At 39.4% G+C, this 21,347-nt stretch overlaps 1 protein-coding gene across 1 annotated transcript in view; it reads right to left on the reverse strand.

Annotated features, from left to right (window-relative positions):
- The window catches only part of LOC149461208 (uncharacterized), a 329,662-nt gene that overhangs the window by 55,035 nt on the left and 253,280 nt on the right, over positions 1 to 21,347 (reverse strand). The window contains exons 161-175 of the mRNA XM_089678641.1: positions 20,910 to 21,005; positions 17,998 to 18,096; positions 16,939 to 16,961; positions 16,052 to 16,157; positions 13,518 to 13,561; positions 13,309 to 13,414; positions 12,598 to 12,693; positions 9,687 to 9,785; positions 8,628 to 8,650; positions 7,742 to 7,847; positions 5,210 to 5,253; positions 5,001 to 5,106; positions 4,290 to 4,385; positions 1,375 to 1,473; positions 316 to 338 (exon numbers count right to left, since the gene is read on the reverse strand). Coding sequence (XP_089534767.1) covers positions 316 to 338; positions 1,375 to 1,473; positions 4,290 to 4,385; positions 5,001 to 5,106; positions 5,210 to 5,253; positions 7,742 to 7,847; positions 8,628 to 8,650; positions 9,687 to 9,785; positions 12,598 to 12,693; positions 13,309 to 13,414; positions 13,518 to 13,561; positions 16,052 to 16,157; positions 16,939 to 16,961; positions 17,998 to 18,096; positions 20,910 to 21,005 — 1,166 coding nt within the window. The remainder of the gene's footprint in view (positions 1 to 315; positions 339 to 1,374; positions 1,474 to 4,289; positions 4,386 to 5,000; positions 5,107 to 5,209; positions 5,254 to 7,741; positions 7,848 to 8,627; positions 8,651 to 9,686; positions 9,786 to 12,597; positions 12,694 to 13,308; positions 13,415 to 13,517; positions 13,562 to 16,051; positions 16,158 to 16,938; positions 16,962 to 17,997; positions 18,097 to 20,909; positions 21,006 to 21,347) is intronic.

The following is a 21,347-nucleotide window of genomic DNA, read 5'->3' on the forward strand; positions in this document are numbered from 1 at the left end:
CTGATAAACACTACTGCTATTAAAGCTTTTAAGAGGCTATGGGCAACGTAATAACCACTTTTCAATGATAATTACAATATACTACTTTTTCCAGAGTATCGACTAATCTCTGAAATCCCAAGGACATCGATTAGATAAGCAGTCCATGACACCTATTTTCAGCTTTATAATGGCCATATGAAAAAGTGGTGCCAGAAACTATAGTGGCCTTCCATTGGAAAACACCCTAAAAACAAGTGCTGATGTCCATCCAAAACTGAAGTATGAGCTTTGGGTGAACTTGGCTATAAAGTGTTTTAATTGGTGAAAACTTACAGGAGGTGGAGGTGGTGGAGGTGCTGAAAAAGAAAAGAAAATACACAAAACAGCATTAGAAAATGTTATAAAGCAAATGGTCATGTAGCACAACAACCAATCACAATTCATTTTTCAGTGATCTGGTTTAAGGAAACTAACATCTAATGTGTTGTTATGGGGGTTACTCTGCTTTGCCCTCTCTAACTGAATTAAGGTCACAAGAGATTTCTGGCAGAGGACAAAAGAGCAGCTTGAGCTTATTGACAGAAGATCTTTTTTTTTCACACTCGCACACTCCAAGGCATGAATGATTACACCTATGGCCATCAAGGCAAAATATCTTCTCTTTTGAGCTCCTGGCTATGCTCCCGCCACTGACTTCTGCTGCCTTCTCCTTTTTCCTTTTTATTTTATAATTTATTATTTTAGAATTTTACAATTATAACCAGAGCAGATGGGTGCACCTGGAAATGCTGGGAAAGCACTGCTGGAGTAGAAGAAGTATTAATTTATTAAGTGTACTATTCAATCTACAAGAATTCTGAGAGAAAATCAACTGAAACCGAAGGCAAAGATGCCAAAGAATAACGCCCCCCCCTCCATCATCCCCAACTCAGTACCTAATAATGAAATGAGGGAACAAAATAGTTTCCAGTAAGACACAAAACGATTCTAACAAAACACGATCTAAAAACTCTATTATTAATCCAGTTAACTGATGTTTTTTAACTGTCCCATTGCCATGACGATCACTTTGGTGTGTGAGCAGAGGTAGCAGAAGAAGTGATTGCTGCATAACTCATAGTCTGGGGGCCAGATGAGACCTGATCATTTCATTCTCCCTCACTGCAGCAGTCCAGGCATCACCAAGCTTTATTGGCTGGACACTCACAAGACTATTATACTGTGAAGCACTGGTACTCATATAAGGTATAGTTAATATTTTTCAGCTTACAATAATGATCAAATTAGAATTTGCATTAGAAAAAATAAATCTGTATTATGAATACTTTCTATGGGTAGCAAATACAGGCCTGCTGCAAAGTTCCCCCACTCTCTTGCTATAAAGACACTTACGACACTGATGTTCAGGACAGCACTGTGTTTCGGGGTCTCCAAGCAGCAGTGGTGGCCTGTTATCATCGCATGTGGGAATATCGCATAGATCTTGACATTCTGCATATAAAGAATAGACAACACCTTAAACAGCAAGCATGTATTCAATGAACAAGAAATTGTATTTTCTGAAATGAATGATAACATATAGACAGACAAGTTATGCTGACATGAACTCTCATACACAGCACTGATGAAAGCTAACTAGTCTGAAATGGAGATAGGCAGTTTGGATTAATTCGATATATGATTGTACAGTTGGCCCAGCTTCATAAACAATGATTGGAATAAACACTTTTTTTTGAGGGGGTGGAAGGATTTGCGATAAAAGCAAATCACCTTTGTAAAGAAAGCTCTGCTATGCTTTACGGTAAAATGAAAACTGTCAATTAACTAAAAAGCTTTGGAATTCATTTTTTTTAAACTTTTATACATTGTTACCTAACAATACATTTCTTTGCACAATTCAACTTACGGCAGATAATGACTGGACAGCAGCGAGCGCCAGAAGGAGCTTCCATTACAACTGGGGTGGCACCTGTCATCTCACAGGACACAGGAGCACAGAGTATATCCGTGCATGATGGCTTTTGGAAACAGAAAAGCAATCGTGTGTAAGTGCATACATAAATGTGTAAAACCATCAAGCATAAAGAAAATGTCTTGGTTATGGATGTAAGCATAGTCCAACCAAAAGTATTATTATCTTCTACCTAGTTTCATTATTTCATTAGGATTCATTATTAAAGTTCTGGTGACCTGGGGGCCCCAAGGGATTCCCTTAATTTGCAGGGATTTCCTCTCCCTCCTTATTTGGGCTATCGGACGGGAAGTGAAGGCAAATCTCCCCAATTGGAAACAGCTGGCAAAAAAAAAAAACGGGTTATAACCCTTCCTTACTGCTTATCCAAAATGAAAAAAAATTGGTTATAGTTCTACTTTAAGGTCCTTTGCCTATTCTTGCCTTTTTGGGGCGGGGGGGCACAGCTTCTAGAGTACAGGAACATGTACAGGGAAATATATATAGTATGTAGACTGTTATTGCTGACCTCTTCAATACTTTCTAAATCAGTGGAACCTGAATGCATCAAACAAAGCACAGACTATGGAGTTGTGTCAGTGGCTCCATAAGGCTCCACCAGATAAGCAGGGATGACAGGTAACTAGCATTTTCTGAAGGAGAGCTCCTTATTGCCAGTCTATGTATTTCTCTCAATGTATCTTCTACTTGACTTGAGCTCCAGAGTCCACACTGCTCTCCTAGACCATTAAAACATTATAAAGGCTATAGGCTATAAAGATAACAACTAGTATAACTTACTGGAGGTGGAGGTGGAGTGGGTGGGTTCTATGGATGAACAAAATGAAAAATGTCAGATACAGCTAAAAGCATGTTAAAATGCAGTCGTGTTTTCTCAGTGTAATTCTATATGGATAAGGTCCAGTCAAATGTACTCATTGCATTTACATGCTCTGTTTATACTGATTGTGATCTATTTTTTTTTTGTCTCAATATTTTAGCCAACAAGAATTGCAGATGGAAAGCAAATATATATGGGGAATGTAAATAAATATAATTTGGGGAATATATTGCTAATATTGATAACAGCAATAACAACAACAACAATAAAAATAATTATAATACGCTTTACTATGATATGCAATAAAAAAAATCATTAAATTAGCAAAACTAAAAAGATGCTTCATGTGGGAAGAATAATAATTAATGACTTACGGTAAAGGGTGGAGGTGGTTGGGGTGTTGTTGGCGGTGCTAAAATGTAAAGAGAAAAACATCAGCTCTAGATACTTTTATGCAGAGTTTTTTTTAACTCAGAGAATAGGAGAAGGAAACCCCTCCTACCAAGTCACCCCTGTCTCTGTCCCTTGGGTCCACCCCCTGCCCACCTCCCAATACCGCCACTTTTAGAGAATACAGAAACAAGTATCATTTTGTTGTGCTAAGCAACTTGTATGGAATTTGTGAAAAACAATAAAAGCATTAAAATAGATCCCCTGCAGACTGCAAATATAGATGCCCCCTAGCAACAATAGATCATCCAGTAACAATAGATCCCCCAGAAACAAAAGATTCCAACAAAAACAGATTTCCCAGCAATCAGCATCAGTAGACCCTCCTGCAGCCAGCATCAATAAATCTCTCCATCTACAGTAGGTCCCTCCCAGCAACAATTAATCTCCCAGCAACACAAGACCCCACAGAAACAATAGGTTCCCTGCCAGCAACAATACATCTCCCCGGTATCAATAGACGCTAACAAAAAAATAGATCCTCTACGGCGACATGGATTGCCCAGCAGCCAGCATCAATAGACCCCAGTGTGTATTCGACCCCCAGCCCCGCCCCTCCTTCCTTCTCACTGGTTGTGACTGACGGTCTATCTGCTGAGACCGACCCAACTCATAAATATTCAAATACATTCTCATGAGAAACCCTACAATCACGATTATTCATTGTCAGTAATTGACTAATAGCATGTCTCAATACTAAAATCCTGGGAAAGAAAGGACTGGAAAAATGTAAACTGTAGCATTCCCAGCACCTCTTAGTCAAGTCTTTTTCTGTTGGTACTATATTGCAGACATTCATGTACAAAGTCATTCATTGCATGACTTAGACCTGAACCCTAAACCACAGATATTCAATGGTAGCCACAGAGAGGTGCTGATTTTTGTTAATTACTCTGTATGTAAATGATTGAAGTATGAGCACCCATTAGCAGTGCTTGTTTTCACACTGTAGAGTTGTTCTTTCTCTGATATTGCTGAGGGGTTTTTGAAGGGGACAGTCTAGATGCAAATGGCCTTTGATTGAGAGGTCTTCTTTAGGTGTGGAAAATGTATAGAATTACTTACGACATTCATATATTGGACAACATTCTGCCACCAAGTTAAAGTTCACAATTAGATCGGCACCATCACAAAAAGGAGCTGGTGGGCATGGGTCACACTCTGTAAAACAAAACACATATTTATTCATTTATTCCGTTTTATCAGACAGTCATTTGGAGAGTGAAGGCTAAGCTAAGCCCGAAAGATTTACCTTCATTACATACAGAAAGATGCATCATTTGATTGGCCAAAAAGAACCTTTAATTGCCCCTCGTGTGCAATCTTTCAGGAATTTAAATAAAACATCTGCATTTTGCTTGCACGTGAAAAAGGTTATTCATGTGAACACAGCCTCACCTCATTAACTGAGTTAATATTATCTTTGCTGTGTATTGTTTACGTCAAAACTACAGAGAAACTTTGCTGTACAACAACCACCCAGAAGAATGAATTATCCCCATCTCTCTGCCTCCTTGCCTGCTCTTCACACAGGGCACTAGAGAGTTTAAATCATAGAGAAGGAGTCTGAAGGCAAACACCTTCTTCTCTGCTCTTTCCCACAGTGAGCAGTGTCATTGGTGCATCCATTGGACTTTCGCTTTTTAATATAAAACCGCATTTAAATAATAAAAGTGGATTAAAAAAATCAGTTTTGAAAATATATCGATTCACAAACTTTAAATCATTACAGTTTCCTTGTCATTTGCTCCAAAAAGAGTCCACAATCACACTTACGACATTCATATGCTAGACAGCAAGGGTCCGTGGTGTCAACCTCGACTGCTCTTTCTCCGTTCCGTAAGCAGGAAGGCACATTGCATGTGACACCATGACATTTATGCTGGAAAAGATGGAAAGAATAAATATTGGTTGTTACACATAACTGTTAGCATTTCACCCAGTATAAATAGGTAAGATATTACTTAAGTCAGAACGGTACTTACAGGTGTATTCACTGGAGGAGTAGGTGGTGGCGGTGGTGGAGGTACTGTAGAAAATGATACATTTCACATTAAACAGGAAACTATACTACTACTACTATTATTACTCGTGTGAGCTTGCTGCAAAGCTGTCCTATGGCATCTGTGGAGTTGGAATTCCTTAGCACAAATGCAATGTTCACTGCCGTTTTACTTTCTGGTACTGGAGTCCTGTTGACAGGAAACTCCACCATCTTTTCACTATGTCCTTCCACCTTTTATCCAGCTGTGTCATGACGGATGCAAAAAGCTGCACCATCACTTTACACATTGAAAGAAAAAGTATGAGGACATTTCCGGCTAAAAAGGCAGTAGCTTTCTTGGGGTATGTAAATGACAGCATTGCTAAACATATATAAAACCTTTTTTAATTCAAACATATCTTGAGATTTGTATACTTCCTGTAGTGTAAGCAATTGACATCATTTTTATGATCACTAAAAAGAAATGTTCCAGCAATGTACTTACTACATGTGTATGTGGGACAGCAAGGATCATCATCGTTTGACGTCTCTACTATTATTTCACCATCTCTACAGTCTGCTGGTAGGCATCCGCTGCTGTCACAAGGCTGTAGGAAGTGACAGGAAGATCACTTTCATTGGACAATCAATATATACAATAGATAGGAGAACATTTATTCCCAGGTTAGCAATGTGTTTTGGTACTGAGGAGGTTATAAATATAATAGGAGAAGTCCCATACAAATCTCTGAGGGTTTACTGTACAAGCATGGCCAGTACTGAAGAGAATTACTGCTGCAGGACTTTAAACATTAGAAGTGACCTCGGCTATGCTATTAAGTTCAGTAAACAGCAGAGGAAGGAGATTTTAGTGTAGATTAGTTAATGAAGGCTACATGGGGGAAGGGGGTTGGGGGGGGAGGGGGTCTAGTTTTGTTAAAGGCACATCTGTGCTTAAACCTTACTCCTACTGATCACCAGGGGCGGACTGACCATTCGTGCACTCGGGCACTGCCCGAGGGCCCAGGGTCAGTAGGCCCCATGATCCCCTACTGCCCAGGGGCACCATGAGTTGTCAGTCCGCCCCTGCTGACCACTGACCTAATCCCCAACACTCTATTGATACCCGGAGATACAGATTTACACTGATGATGCTAAAATCTCAGTGCGCAACACTACTTATGGAACATTTGATTACTTTATATGCTATTCTATCAGTTTGCTTGTCGGCACATAAAAAATAAACTTACCGTCACAGGAGGAGGAGGAGGAGGAGCCTGGAAAAAACAATAACAACATAAGATGCCAGTGCATACCAGTACATACACAAATAGGTGTCAGTGCTTTTTTTTTTTATTCAAGCTGTGTAAGTAGCTTGAATCTGACCTGAAATAAACCTGTTGCAGTGCCTGTACAGAAAAGGAGCCAGCTAAAAGACAAGTGCCATTCTAATAGGAGGAGAGATCAGAGTGACAGAGACATTAGCTCATAAGTCTGATGCTTCTCCTTTCACTGTTCCATCAGAGGCTTGAGGTGAGGAAAAATCTGCAAGTGTTATGGAACTGCAGCAGATACATTTCACATGTCCTGCCCTGTCAGTCGTGGCTGTGCTATGTGGCTGAGCCATGAAGATGTAACGAGAGCATGGTCAAAAATAAATATCCTTTAGCAGGTAATAAAAGCTCCCATAAATGTATTTCATCTGTTTGTTTATCTGCTTGCCTGGAGTTTAGAGCAATGATGATTTGCAAAATGCAGCCATTGGTTGCAGCAATCATCTTTTAGCCATAGCAGGTCAGGCAGGTGCTATGGGGTCCAGCAGCACAGAAGAATCAGGGCATCCGCCTGAATAATGTTTTATACAGGTACCAACAGCAGTTGGCATATACTCTATGTTTGAGATGTACGTACAGTTCTCAGTTTTTACAATGGATTAATACAAGTCTCAAGGATACAGTTTAGGGAGTCATGAGACCCGAAGTGGTTATGCAGTGGGGCTTGATTACACATCATTATATTTGTCAAACAAAGCTTTACCTGCATTTTATCAATTCCACATGAACTTACAAAATCAGCCTGATAGTCCACTGAATTTATACTACAATCAGATTTTACACATTCTACCTTTTTTTGTACTTACGGGAGTTGTTGGTATAGGAACTGAAAAATAAAAAGAGGAACATGTGATTACCATCTAGCCTAACTCAGCAAGCAACTTACAACTGTGTACAGCATATACAGTATATAAACAGCAGTGGAATATCAACATCCAAATAACACAACAGATTGCTTCAATCAGACAATGCAAAATTGAACAGTGCAGTGACCAGTAGCCACCAGTCAGATGGTAAATCAAATGACAGATAGATGCAAATCTTATGGTTTGCAGCCTTCCCTTGATCTTCAAATACTTTTTCACACTCTCTTACTTTGTTATTTCCATCTACTTGCTGTCACATGTGTTTTGTATTGTATAGCTTTTCTTTGAAATGAAAGAATGCAACAAAGTCACATAATGAAGGTCAGCACTTACTGCAGGAGAATGTCTGGCAGCAAGGGTCATCAGTTGGAGTTTGAATCTTATACTCATTGTCTTCACAAGTGGGTTCAGGAGCGCAGGTCACGTGGCTACATGGAGGCTACAATATAGAGAGAGGTGTACTATTAGAATGGTCATAGGGACATGTTATGGAGTACAATTATCATTACTAGGCCTGCTTAGGAAAAGACTTGTTTGCCTCATTCTAATGTCAGAGTAGGTCTGTGATGGAAACATTTTAGCTTCAGCTTTAGTGCTATTGAAAGCTGCAGTGCAACATGGAAGCTCTATAAGGCCTCACACAGACAGGACATTTCAAAGACGCAAACATTTAGGTGCATTTAAAGGCGTCAAGCGCTTGGGCATTAATGAATTTCATTGGCCAGAATAATTATACATTATTATTCTGGCCATTTAAATGAATTAAAGCTGAAGCGCTAAACGCGCCTGGCGTCAACACGCGTTTAGGCAGGTTTAAATACATTTAGATGCCTTTGCTCGCGTCTTTTTCCTGCCAAAACGCTGCTGCTCCTGGACGCATAGGCCCTGGGTTTTTTTTTTCCTTCTGATAAACACTACTGCTATTAAAGCTTTTAAGAGGCTATGGGCAACGTAATAACCACTTTTCAATGATAATTACAATATACTACTTTTTCCAGAGTATCGACTAATCTCTGAAATCCCAAGGACATCGATTAGATAAGCAGTCCATGACACCTATTTTCAGCTTTATAATGGCCATATGAAAAAGTGGTGCCAGAAACTATAGTGGCCTTCCATTGGAAAACACCCTAAAAACAAGTGCTGATGTCCATCCAAAACTGAAGTATGAGCTTTGGGTGAACTTGGCTATAAAGTGTTTTAATTGGTGAAAACTTACAGGAGGTGGAGGTGGTGGAGGTGCTGAAAAAGAAAAGAAAATACACAAAACAGCATTAGAAAATGTTATAAAGCAAATGGTCATGTAGCACAACAACCAATCACAATTCATTTTTCAGTGATCTGGTTTAAGGAAACTAACATCTAATGTGTTGTTATGGGGGTTACTCTGCTTTGCCCTCTCTAACTGAATTAAGGTCACAAGAGATTTCTGGCAGAGGACAAAAGAGCAGCTTGAGCTTATTGACAGAAGATCTTTTTTTTTCACACTCGCACACTCCAAGGCATGAATGATTACACCTATGGCCATCAAGGCAAAATATCTTCTCTTTTGAGCTCCTGGCTATGCTCCCGCCACTGACTTCTGCTGCCTTCTCCTTTTTCCTTTTTATTTTATAATTTATTATTTTAGAATTTTACAATTATAACCAGAGCAGATGGGTGCACCTGGAAATGCTGGGAAAGCACTGCTGGAGTAGAAGAAGTATTAATTTATTAAGTGTACTATTCAATCTACAAGAATTCTGAGAGAAAATCAACTGAAACCGAAGGCAAAGATGCCAAAGAATAACGCCCCCCCCTCCATCATCCCCAACTCAGTACCTAATAATGAAATGAGGGAACAAAATAGTTTCCAGTAAGACACAAAACGATTCTAACAAAACACGATCTAAAAACTCTATTATTAATCCAGTTAACTGATGTTTTTTAACTGTCCCATTGCCATGACGATCACTTTGGTGTGTGAGCAGAGGTAGCAGAAGAAGTGATTGCTGCATAACTCATAGTCTGGGGGCCAGATGAGACCTGATCATTTCATTCTCCCTCACTGCAGCAGTCCAGGCATCACCAAGCTTTATTGGCTGGACACTCACAAGACTATTATACTGTGAAGCACTGGTACTCATATAAGGTATAGTTAATATTTTTCAGCTTACAATAATGATCAAATTAGAATTTGCATTAGAAAAAATAAATCTGTATTATGAATACTTTCTATGGGTAGCAAATACAGGCCTGCTGCAAAGTTCCCCCACTCTCTTGCTATAAAGACACTTACGACACTGATGTTCAGGACAGCACTGTGTTTCGGGGTCTCCAAGCAGCAGTGGTGGCCTGTTATCATCGCATGTGGGAATATCGCATAGATCTTGACATTCTGCATATAAAGAATAGACAACACCTTAAACAGCAAGCATGTATTCAATGAACAAGAAATTGTATTTTCTGAAATGAATGATAACATATAGACAGACAAGTTATGCTGACATGAACTCTCATACACAGCACTGATGAAAGCTAACTAGTCTGAAATGGAGATAGGCAGTTTGGATTAATTCGATATATGATTGTACAGTTGGCCCAGCTTCATAAACAATGATTGGAATAAACACTTTTTTTTGAGGGGGTGGAAGGATTTGCGATAAAAGCAAATCACCTTTGTAAAGAAAGCTCTGCTATGCTTTACGGTAAAATGAAAACTGTCAATTAACTAAAAAGCTTTGGAATTCATTTTTTTTAAACTTTTATACATTGTTACCTAACAATACATTTCTTTGCACAATTCAACTTACGGCAGATAATGACTGGACAGCAGCGAGCGCCAGAAGGAGCTTCCATTACAACTGGGGTGGCACCTGTCATCTCACAGGACACAGGAGCACAGAGTATATCCGTGCATGATGGCTTTTGGAAACAGAAAAGCAATCGTGTGTAAGTGCATACATAAATGTGTAAAACCATCAAGCATAAAGAAAATGTCTTGGTTATGGATGTAAGCATAGTCCAACCAAAAGTATTATTATCTTCTACCTAGTTTCATTATTTCATTAGGATTCATTATTAAAGTTCTGGTGACCTGGGGGCCCCAAGGGATTCCCTTAATTTGCAGGGATTTCCTCTCCCTCCTTATTTGGGCTATCGGACGGGAAGTGAAGGCAAATCTCCCCAATTGGACACAGCTGGCAAAAAAAAAAAACGGGTTATAACCCTTCCTTACTGCTTATCCAAAATGAAAAAAAATTGGTTATAGTTCTACTTTAAGGTCCTTTGCCTATTCTTGCCTTTTTGGGGCGGGGGGGCACAGCTTCTAGAGTACAGGAACATGTACAGGGAAATATATATAGTATGTAGACTGTTATTGCTGACCTCTTCAATACTTTCTAAATCAGTGGAACCTGAATGCATCAAACAAAGCACAGACTATGGAGTTGTGTCAGTGGCTCCATAAGGCTCCACCAGATAAGCAGGGATGACAGGTAACTAGCATTTTCTGAAGGAGAGCTCCTTATTGCCAGTCTATGTATTTCTCTCAATGTATCTTCTACTTGACTTGAGCTCCAGAGTCCACACTGCTCTCCTAGACCATTAAAACATTATAAAGGCTATAGGCTATAAAGATAACAACTAGTATAACTTACTGGAGGTGGAGGTGGAGTGGGTGGGTTCTATGGATGAACAAAATGAAAAATGTCAGATACAGCTAAAAGCATGTTAAAATGCAGTCGTGTTTTCTCAGTGTAATTCTATATGGATAAGGTCCAGTCAAATGTACTCATTGCATTTACATGCTCTGTTTATACTGATTGTGATCTATTTTTTTTTTGTCTCAATATTTTAGCCAACAAGAATTGCAGATGGAAAGCAAATATATATGGGGAATGTAAATAAATATAATTTGGGGAATATATTGCTAATATTGATAACAGCAATAACAACAACAATAAAAATAATTATAATACGCTTTACTATGATATGCAATAAAAAAAATCATTAAATTAGCAAAACTAAAAAGATGCTTCATGTGGGAAGAATAATAATTAATGACTTACGGTAAAGGGTGGAGGTGGTTGGGGTGTTGTTGGCGGTGCTAAAATGTAAAGAGAAAAACATCAGCTCTAGATACTTTTATGCAGAGTTTTTTTTAACTCAGAGAATAGGAGAAGGAAACCCCTCCTACCAAGTCACCCCTGTCTCTGTCCCTTGGGTCCACCCCCTGCCCACCTCCCAATACCGCCACTTTTAGAGAATACAGAAACAAGTATCATTTTGTTGTGCTAAGCAACTTGTATGGAATTTGTGAAAAACAATAAAAGCATTAAAATAGATCCCCTGCAGACTGCAAATATAGATGCCCCCTAGCAACAATAGATCATCCAGTAACAATAGATCCCCCAGAAACAAAAGATTCCAACAAAAACAGATTTCCCAGCAATCAGCATCAGTAGACCCTCCTGCAGCCAGCATCAATAAATCTCTCCATCTACAGTAGGTCCCTCCCAGCAACAATTAATCTCCCAGCAACACAAGACCCCACAGAAACAATAGGTTCCCTGCCAGCAACAATAGATCTCCCGGTATCAATAGACGCTAACAAAAAAATAGATCCTCTACGGCGACATGGATTGCCCAGCAGCCAGCATCAATAGACCCCAGTGTGTATTCGACCCCCAGCCCCGCCCCTCCTTCCTTCTCACTGGTTGTGACTGACGGTCTATCTGCTGAGACCGACCCAACTCATAAATATTCAAATACATTCTCATGAGAAACCCTACAATCACGATTATTCATTGTCAGTAATTGACTAATAGCATGTCTCAATACTAAAATCCTGGGAAAGAAAGGACTGGAAAAATGTAAACTGTAGCATTTCCAGCACCTCTTAGTCAAGTCTTTTTCTGTTGGTACTATATTGCAGACATTCATGTACAAAGTCATTCATTGCATGACTTAGGCCTGAACCCTAAACCACAGATATTCAATGGTAGCCACAGAGAGGTGCTGATTTTTGTTAATTACTCTGTATGTAAATGACTGAAGTATGAGCACCCATTAGCAGTGCTTGTTTTCACACTGTAGAGTTGTTCTTTCTCTGATATTGCTGAGGGGTTTTTGAAGGGGACAGTCTAGATGCAAATGGCCTTTGATTGAGAGGTCTTCTTTAGGTGTGGAAAATGTATAGAATTACTTACGACATTCATATATTGGACAACATTCTGCCACCAAGTTAAAGTTCACAATTAGATCGGCACCATCACAAAAAGGAGCTGGTGGGCATGGGTCACACTCTGTAAAACAAAACACATATTTATTCATTTATTCCGTTTTATCAGACAGTCATTTGGAGAGTGAAGGCTAAGCTAAGCCCGAAAGATTTACCTTCATTACATACAGAAAGATGCATCATTTGATTGGCCAAAAAGAACCTTTAATTGCCCCTCGTGTGCAATCTTTCAGGAATTTAAATAAAACATCTGCATTTTGCTTGCACGTGAAAAAGGTTATTCATGTGAACACAGCCTCACCTCATTAACTGAGTTAATATTATCTTTGCTGTGTATTGTTTACGTCAAAACTACAGAGAAACTTTGCTGTACAACAACCACCCAGAAGAATGAATTATCCCCATCTCTCTGCCTCCTTGCCTGCTCTTCACACAGGGCACTAGAGAGTTTAAATCATAGAGAAGGAGTCTGAAGGCAAACACCTTCTTCTCTGCTCTTTCCCACAGTGAGCAGTGTCATTGGTGCATCCATTGGACTTTCGCTTTTTAATATAAAACCGCATTTAAATAATAAAAGTGGATAAAAAAAATCAGTTTTGAAAATATATCGATTCACAAACTTTAAATCATTACAGTTTCCTTGTCATTTGCTCCAAAAAGAGTCCACAATCACACTTACGACATTCATATGCTAGACAGCAAGGGTCCGTGGTGTCAACCTCGACTGCTCTTTCTCCGTTCCGTAAGCAGGAAGGCACATTGCATGTGACACCATGACATTTATGCTGGAAAAGATGGAAAGAATAAATATTGGTTGTTACACATAACTGTTAGCATTTCACCCAGTATAAATAGGTAAGATATTACTTAAGTCAGAACGGTACTTACAGGTGTATTCACTGCAGGAGTAGGTGGTGGCGGTGGTGGAGGTACTGTAGAAAATGATACATTTCACATTAAACAGGAAACTATACTACTACTACTATTATTACTCGTGTGAGCTTGCTGCAAAGCTGTCCTATGGCATCTGTGGAGTTGGAATTCCTTAGCACAAATGCAATGTTCACTGCTGTTTTACTTTCTGGTACTGGAGTCCTGTTGACAGGAAACTCCACCATCTTTTCACTATGTCCTTCCACCTTTTATCCAGCTGTGTCATGACGGATGCAAAAAGCTGCACCATCACTTTACACATTGAAAGAAAAAGTATGAGGACATTTCCGGCTAAAAAGGCAGTAGCTTTCTTGGGGTATGTAAATGACAGCATTGCTAAACATATATAAAACCTTTTTTAATTCAAACATATCTTGAGATTTGTATACTTCCTGTAGTGTAAGCAATTGACATCATTTTCATGATCACTAAAAAGAAATGTTCCAGCAATGTACTTACTACATGTGTATGTGGGACAGCAAGGATCATCATCGTTTGACGTCTCTACTATTATTTCACCATCTCTACAGTCTGCTGGTAGGCATCCGCTGCTGTCACAAGGCTGTAGGAAGTGACAGGAAGATCACTTTCATTGGACAATCAATATATACAATAGATAGGAGAACATTTATTCCCAGGTTAGCAATGTGTTTTGGTACTGAGGAGGTTATAAATATAATAGGAGAAGTCCCATACAAATCTCTGAGGGTTTACTGTACAAGCATGGCCAGTACTGAAGAGAATTACTGCTGCAGGACTTTAAACATTAGAAGTGACCTCGGCTATGCTATTAAGTTCAGTAAACAGCAGAGGAAGGAGATTTTAGTGTAGATTAGTTAATGAAGGCTACATGGGGGAAGGGGGTTGGGGGGGGAGGGGGTCTAGTTTTGTTAAAGGCACATCTGTGCTTAAACCTTACTCCTACTGATCACCAGGGGCGGACTGACCATTCGTGCACTCGGGCACTGCCCGAGGGCCCAGGGTCAGTAGGCCCCATGATCCCCTACTGCCCAGGGGCACCATGAGTTGTCAGTCCGCCCCTGCTGACCACTGACCTAATCCCCAACACTCTATTGATACCCGGAGATACAGATTTACACTGATGATGCTAAAATCTCAGTGCGCAACACTACTTATGGAACATTTGATTACTTTATATGCTATTCTATCAGTTTGCTTGTCGGCACATAAAAAATAAACTTACCGTCACAGGAGGAGGAGGAGGAGGAGCCTGGAAAAAACAATAACAACATAAGATGCCAGTGCATACCAGTACATACACAAATAGGTGTCAGTGCTTTTTTTTTTTATTCAAGCTGTGTAAGTAGCTTGAATCTGACCTGAAATAAACCTGTTGCAGTGCCTGTACAGAAAAGGAGCCAGCTAAAAGACAAGTGCCATTCTAATAGGAGGAGAGATCAGAGTGACAGAGACATTAGCTCATAAGTCTGATGCTTCTCCTTTCACTGTTCCATCAGAGGCTTGAGGTGAGGAAAAATCTGCAAGTGTTATGGAACTGCAGCAGATACATTTCACATGTCCTGCCCTGTCAGTCGTGGCTGTGCTATGTGGCTGAGCCATGAAGATGTAACGAGAGCATGGTCAAAAATAAATATCCTTTAGCAGGTAATAAAAGCTCCCATAAATGTATTTCATCTGTTTGTTTATCTGCTTGCCTGGAGTTTAGAGCTGAATGATGATTTGCAAAATGCAGCCATTGGTTGCAGCAATCATCTTTTAGCCATAGCAGGTCAGGCAGGTGCTATGGGGTCCAGCAGCACAGAAGAATCAGGGCATCCGCCTGAATAATGTTTTATACAGGTACCAACAGCAGTCGGCATATACTCTATGTTTGAGATGTACGTACAGTTCTCAGTTTTTACAATGGATTAATACAAGTCTCAAGGATACAGTTTAGGGAGTCATGAGACCCGAAGTGGTTATGCAGTGGGGCTTGATTACACATCATTATATTTGTCAAACAAAGCTTTACCTGCATTTTATCAATTCCACATGAACTTACAAAATCAGCCTGATAGTCCACTGAATTTATACTACAATCAGATTTTACACATTCTACCTTTTTTTGTACTTACGGGAGTTGTTGGTATAGGAACTGAAAAATAAAAAGAGGAACATGTGATTACCATCTAGCCTAACTCAGCAAGCAACTTACAACTGTGTACAGCATATACAGTATATAAACAGCAGTGGAATATCAACATCCAAATAACACAACAGATTGCTTCAATCAGACAATGCAAAATTGAACAGTGCAGTGACCAGTAGCCACCAGTCAGATGGTAAATCAAATGACAGATAGATGCAAATCTTATGGTTTGCAGCCTTCCCTTGATCTTCAAATACTTTTTCACACTCTCTTACTTTGTTATTTCCATCTACTTGCTGTCACATGTGTTTTGTATTGTATAGCTTTTCTTTGAAATGAAAGAATGCAACAAAGTCACATAATGAAGGTCAGCACTTACTGCAGGAGAATGTCTGGCAGCAAGGGTCATCAGTTGGAGTTTGAATCTTATACTCATTGTCTTCACAAGTGGGTTCAGGAGCGCAGGTCACGTGGCTACATGGAGGCTACAATATAGAGAGAGGTGTACTATTAGAATGGTCATAGGGACATGTTATGGAGTACAATTATCATTACTAGGCCTGCTTAGGAAAAGACTTGTTTGCCTCATTCTAATGTCAGAGTAGGTCTGTGATGGAAACATTTTAGCTTCAGCTTTAGTGCTATTGAAAGCTGCAGTGCAACATGGAAGCTCTATAAGGCCTCACACAGACAGGACATTTCAAAGACGCAAACATTTAGGTGCATTTAAAGGCGTCAAGCGCTTGGGCATTAATGAATTTCATTGGCCAGAATAATTATACATTATTATTCTGGCCATTTAAATGAATTAAAGCTGAAGCGCTAAACGCGCCTGGCGTCAACACGCGTTTAGGCAGGTTTAAATACATTTAGATGCCTTTGCTCGCGTCTTTTTCCTGCCAAAACGCTGCTGCTCCTGGACGCATAGGCCCTGGGTTTTTTTTTTTCCTTCTGATAAACACTACTGCTATTAAAGCTTTTAAGAGGCTATGGGCAACGTAATAACCACTTTTCAATGATAATTACAATATACTACTTTTTCCAGAGTATCGACTAATCTCTGAAATCCCAAGGACATCGATTAGATAAGCAGTCCATGACACCTATTTTCAGCTTTATAATGGCCATATGAAAAAGTGGTGCCAGAAACTATAGTGGCCTTCCATTGGAAAACACCCTAAAAACAAGTGCTGATGTCCATCCAAAACTGAAGTATGAGCTTTGGGTGAACTTGGCTATAAAGTGTTTTAATTGGTGAAAACTTACAGGAGGTGGAGGTGGTGGAGGTGCTGAAAAAGAAAAGAAAATACACAAAACAGCATTAGAAAATGTTATAAAGCAAATGGTCATGTAGCACAACAACCAATCACAATTCATTTTTCAGTGATCTGGTTTAAGGAAATTAACATCTAATGTGTTGTTATGGGGGTTACTCTGCTTTGCCCTCTCTAACTGAATTAAGGTCACAAGAGATTTCTGGCAGAGGACAAAAGAGCAGCTTGAGCTTATTGACAGAAGATCTTTTTTTTTCACACTCGCACACTCCAAGGCATGAATGATTACACCTATGGCCATCAAGGCAAAATATCTTCTCTTTTGAGCTCCTGGCTATGCTCCCGCCACTGACTTCTGCTGCCTTCTCCTTTTTCCTTTTTATTTTATAATTTATTATTTTAGAATTTTACAATTATAACCAGAGCAGATGGGTGCACCTGGAAATGCTGGGAAAGCACTGCTGGAGTAGAAGAAGTATTAATTTATTAAGTGTACTATTCAATCTACAAGAATTCTGAGAGAAAATCAACTGAAACCGAAGGCAAAGATGCCAAAGAATAACGCCCCCCCCTCCATCATCCCCAACTCAGTACCTAATAATGAAATGAGGGAACAAAATAGTTTCCAGTAAGACACAAAACGATTCTAACAAAACACGATCTAAAAACTCTATTATTAATCCAGTTAACTGATGTTTTTTAACTGTCCCATTGCCATGACGATCACTTTGGTGTGTGAGCAGAGGTAGCAGAAGAAGTGATTGCTGCATAACTCATAGTCTGGGGGCCAGATGAGACCTGATCATTTCATTCTCCCTCACTGCAGCAGTCCAGGCATCACCAAGCTTTATTGGCTGGACACTCACAAGACTATTATACTGTGAAGCACTGGTACTCATATAAGGTATAGTTAATATTTTTCAGCTTACAATAATGATCAAATTAGAATTTGCATTAGAAAAAATAAATCTGTATTATGAATACTTTCTATGGGTAGCAAATACAGGCCTGCTGCAAAGTTCCCCCACTCTCTTGCTATAAAGACACTTACGACACTGATGTTCAGGACAGCACTGTGTTTCGGGGTCTCCAAGCAGCAGTGGTGGCCTGTTATCATCGCATGTGGGAATATCGCATAGATCTTGACATTCTGCATATAAAGAATAGACAACACCTTAAACTGCAAGCATGTATTCAATGAACAAGAAATTGTATTTTCTGAAATGAATGATAACATATAGACAGACAAGTTATGCTGACATGAACTCTCATACACAGCACTGATGAAAGCTAACTAGTCTGAAATGGAGATAGGCAGTTTGGATTAATTCGATATATGATTGTACAGTTGGCCCAGCTTCATAAACAATGATTGGAATAAACACTTTTTTTTGAGGGGGTGGAAGGATTTGCGATAAAAGCAAATCACCTTTGTAAAGAAAGCTCTGCTATGCTTTACGGTAAAATGAAAACTGTCAATTAACTAAAAAGCTTTGGAATTCATTTTTTTTAAACTTTTATACATTGTTACCTAACAATACATTTCTTTGCACAATTCAACTTACGGCAGATAATGACTGGACAGCAGCGAGCGCCAGAAGGAGCTTCCATTACAACTGGGGTGGCACCTGTCATCTCACAGGACACAGGAGCACAGAGTATATCCGTGCATGATGGCTTTTGGAAACAGAAAAGCAATCGTGTGTAAGTGCATACATAAATGTGTAAAACCATCAAGCATAAAGAAAATGTCTTGGTTATGGATGTAAGCATAGTCCAACCAAAAGTATTATTATCTTCTACCTAGTTTCATTATTTCATTAGGATTCATTATTAAAGTTCTGGTGACCTGGGGGCCCCAAGGGATTCCCTTAATTTGCAGGGATTTCCTCTCCCTCCTTATTTGGGCTATCGGACGGGAAGTGAAGGCAAATCTCCCCAATTGGACACAGCTGGCAAAAAAAAAAAACGGGTTATAACCCTTCCTTACTGCTTATCCAAAATGAAAAAAAATTGGTTATAGTTCTACTTTAAGGTCCTTTGCCTATTCTTGCCTTTTTGGGGCGGGGGGGCACAGCTTCTAGAGTACAGGAACATGTACAGGGAAATATATATAGTATGTAGACTGTTATTGCTGACCTCTTCAATACTTTCTAAATCAGTGGAACCTGAATGCATCAAACAAAGCACAGACTATGGAGTTGTGTCAGTGGCTCCATAAGGCTCCACCAGATAAGCAGGGATGACAGGTAACTAGCATTTTCTGAAGGAGAGCTCCTTATTGCCAGTCTATGTATTTCTCTCAATGTATCTTCTACTTGACTTGAGCTCCAGAGTCCACACTGCTCTCCTAGACCATTAAAACATTATAAAGGCTATAGGCTATAAAGATAACAACTAGTATAACTTACTGGAGGTGGAGGTGGAGTGGGTGGGTTCTATGGATGAACAAAATGAAAAATGTCAGATACAGCTAAAAGCATGTTAAAATGCAGTCGTGTTTTCTCAGTGTAATTCTATATGGATAAGGTCCAGTCAAATGTACTCATTGCATTTACATGCTCTGTTTATACTGATTGTGATCTATTTTTTTTTTGTCTCAATATTTTAGCCAACAAGAATTGCAGATGGAAAGCAAATATATATGGGGAATGTAAATAAATATAATTTGGGGAATATATTGCTAATATTGATAACAGCAATAACAACAACAATAAAAATAATTATAATACGCTTTACTATGATATGCAATAAAAAAAATCATTAAATTAGCAAAACTAAAAAGATGCTTCATGTGGGAAGAATAATAATTAATGACTTACGGTAAAGGGTGGAGGTGGTTGGGGTGTTGTTGGCGGTGCTAAAATGTAAAGAGAAAAACATCAGCTCTAGATACTTTTATGCAGAGTTTTTTTAAACTCAGAGAATAGGAGAAGGAAACCCCTCCTACCAAGTCACCCCTGTCTCTGTCCCTTGGGTCCACCCCCTGCCCACCTCCCAATACCGCCACTTTTAGAGAATACAGAAACAAGTATCATTTTGTTGTGCTAAGCAACTTGTATGGAATTTGTGAAAAACAATAAAAGCATTAAAATAGATCCCCTGCAGACTGCAAATATAGATGCCCCCTAGCAACAATAGATCATCCAGTAACAATAGATCCCCCAGAAACAAAAGATTCCAACAAAAACAGATTTCCCAGCAATCAGCATCAGTAGACCCTCCTGCAGCCAGCATCAATAAATCTCTCCATCTACAGTAGGTCCCTCCCAGCAACAATTAATCTCCCAGCAACACAAGACCCCACAGAAACAATAGGTTCCCTGCCAGCAACAATAGATCTCCCGGTATCAATAGACGCTAACAAAAAAATAGATCCTCTACGGCGACATGGATTGCCCAGCAGCCAGCATCAATAGACCCCAGTGTGTATTCGACCCCCAGCCCCGCCCCTCCTTCCTTCTCACTGGTTGTGACTGACGGTCTATCTGCTGAGACCGACCCAACTCATAAATATTCAAATACATTCTCATGAGAAACCCTACAATCACGATTATTCATTGTCAGTAATTGACTAATAGCATGTCTCAATACTAAAATCCTGGGAAAGAAAGGACTGGAAAAATGTAAACTGTAGCATTTCCAGCACCTCTTAGTCAAGTCTTTTTCTGTTGGTACTATATTGCAGACATTCATGTACAAAGTCATTTATTGCATGACTTAGACCTGAACCCTAAAACAACAGATATTCAATGGTAGCCACAGAGAGGTGCTGATTTTTGTTAATTACTCTGTATGTAAATGACTGAAGTATGAGCACCCATTAGCAGTGCTTGTTTTCACACTGTAGAGTTGTTCTTTCTCTGATATTGCTGAGGGGTTTTTGAAGGGGACAGTCTAGATGCAAATGGCCTTTGATTGAGAGGTCTTCTTTAGGTGTGGAAAATGTATAGAATTACTTACGACATTCATATATTGGACAACATTCTGCCACCAAGTTAAAGTTCACAATTAGATCGGCACCATCACAAAAAGGAGCTGGTGGGCATGGGTCACACTCTGTAAAACAAAACACATATTTATTCATTTATTCCGTTTTATCAGACAGTCATTTGGAGAGTGAAGGCTAAGCTAAGCCCGAAAGATTTACCTTCATTACATACAGAAAGATGCATCATTTGATTGGCCAAAAAGAACCTTTAATTGCCCCTCGTGTGCAATCTTTCAGGAATTTAAATAAAACATCTGCATTTTGCTTGCACGTGAAAAAGGTTATTCATGTGAACACAGCCTCACCTCATTAACTGAGTTAATATTATCTTTGCTGTGTATTGTTTACGTCAAAACTACAGAGAAACTTTGCTGTACAACAACCACCCAGAAGAATGAATTATCCCCATC

The sequence above is a fragment of the Staurois parvus genome, unplaced genomic scaffold (assembly GCF_062004578.1).
Source record: "Staurois parvus isolate SC_StPar_1 unplaced genomic scaffold, SC_StPar_1.0 ptg000207l, whole genome shotgun sequence".
NCBI classification, from domain to species: Eukaryota; Metazoa; Chordata; class Amphibia; order Anura; family Ranidae; genus Staurois; species Staurois parvus.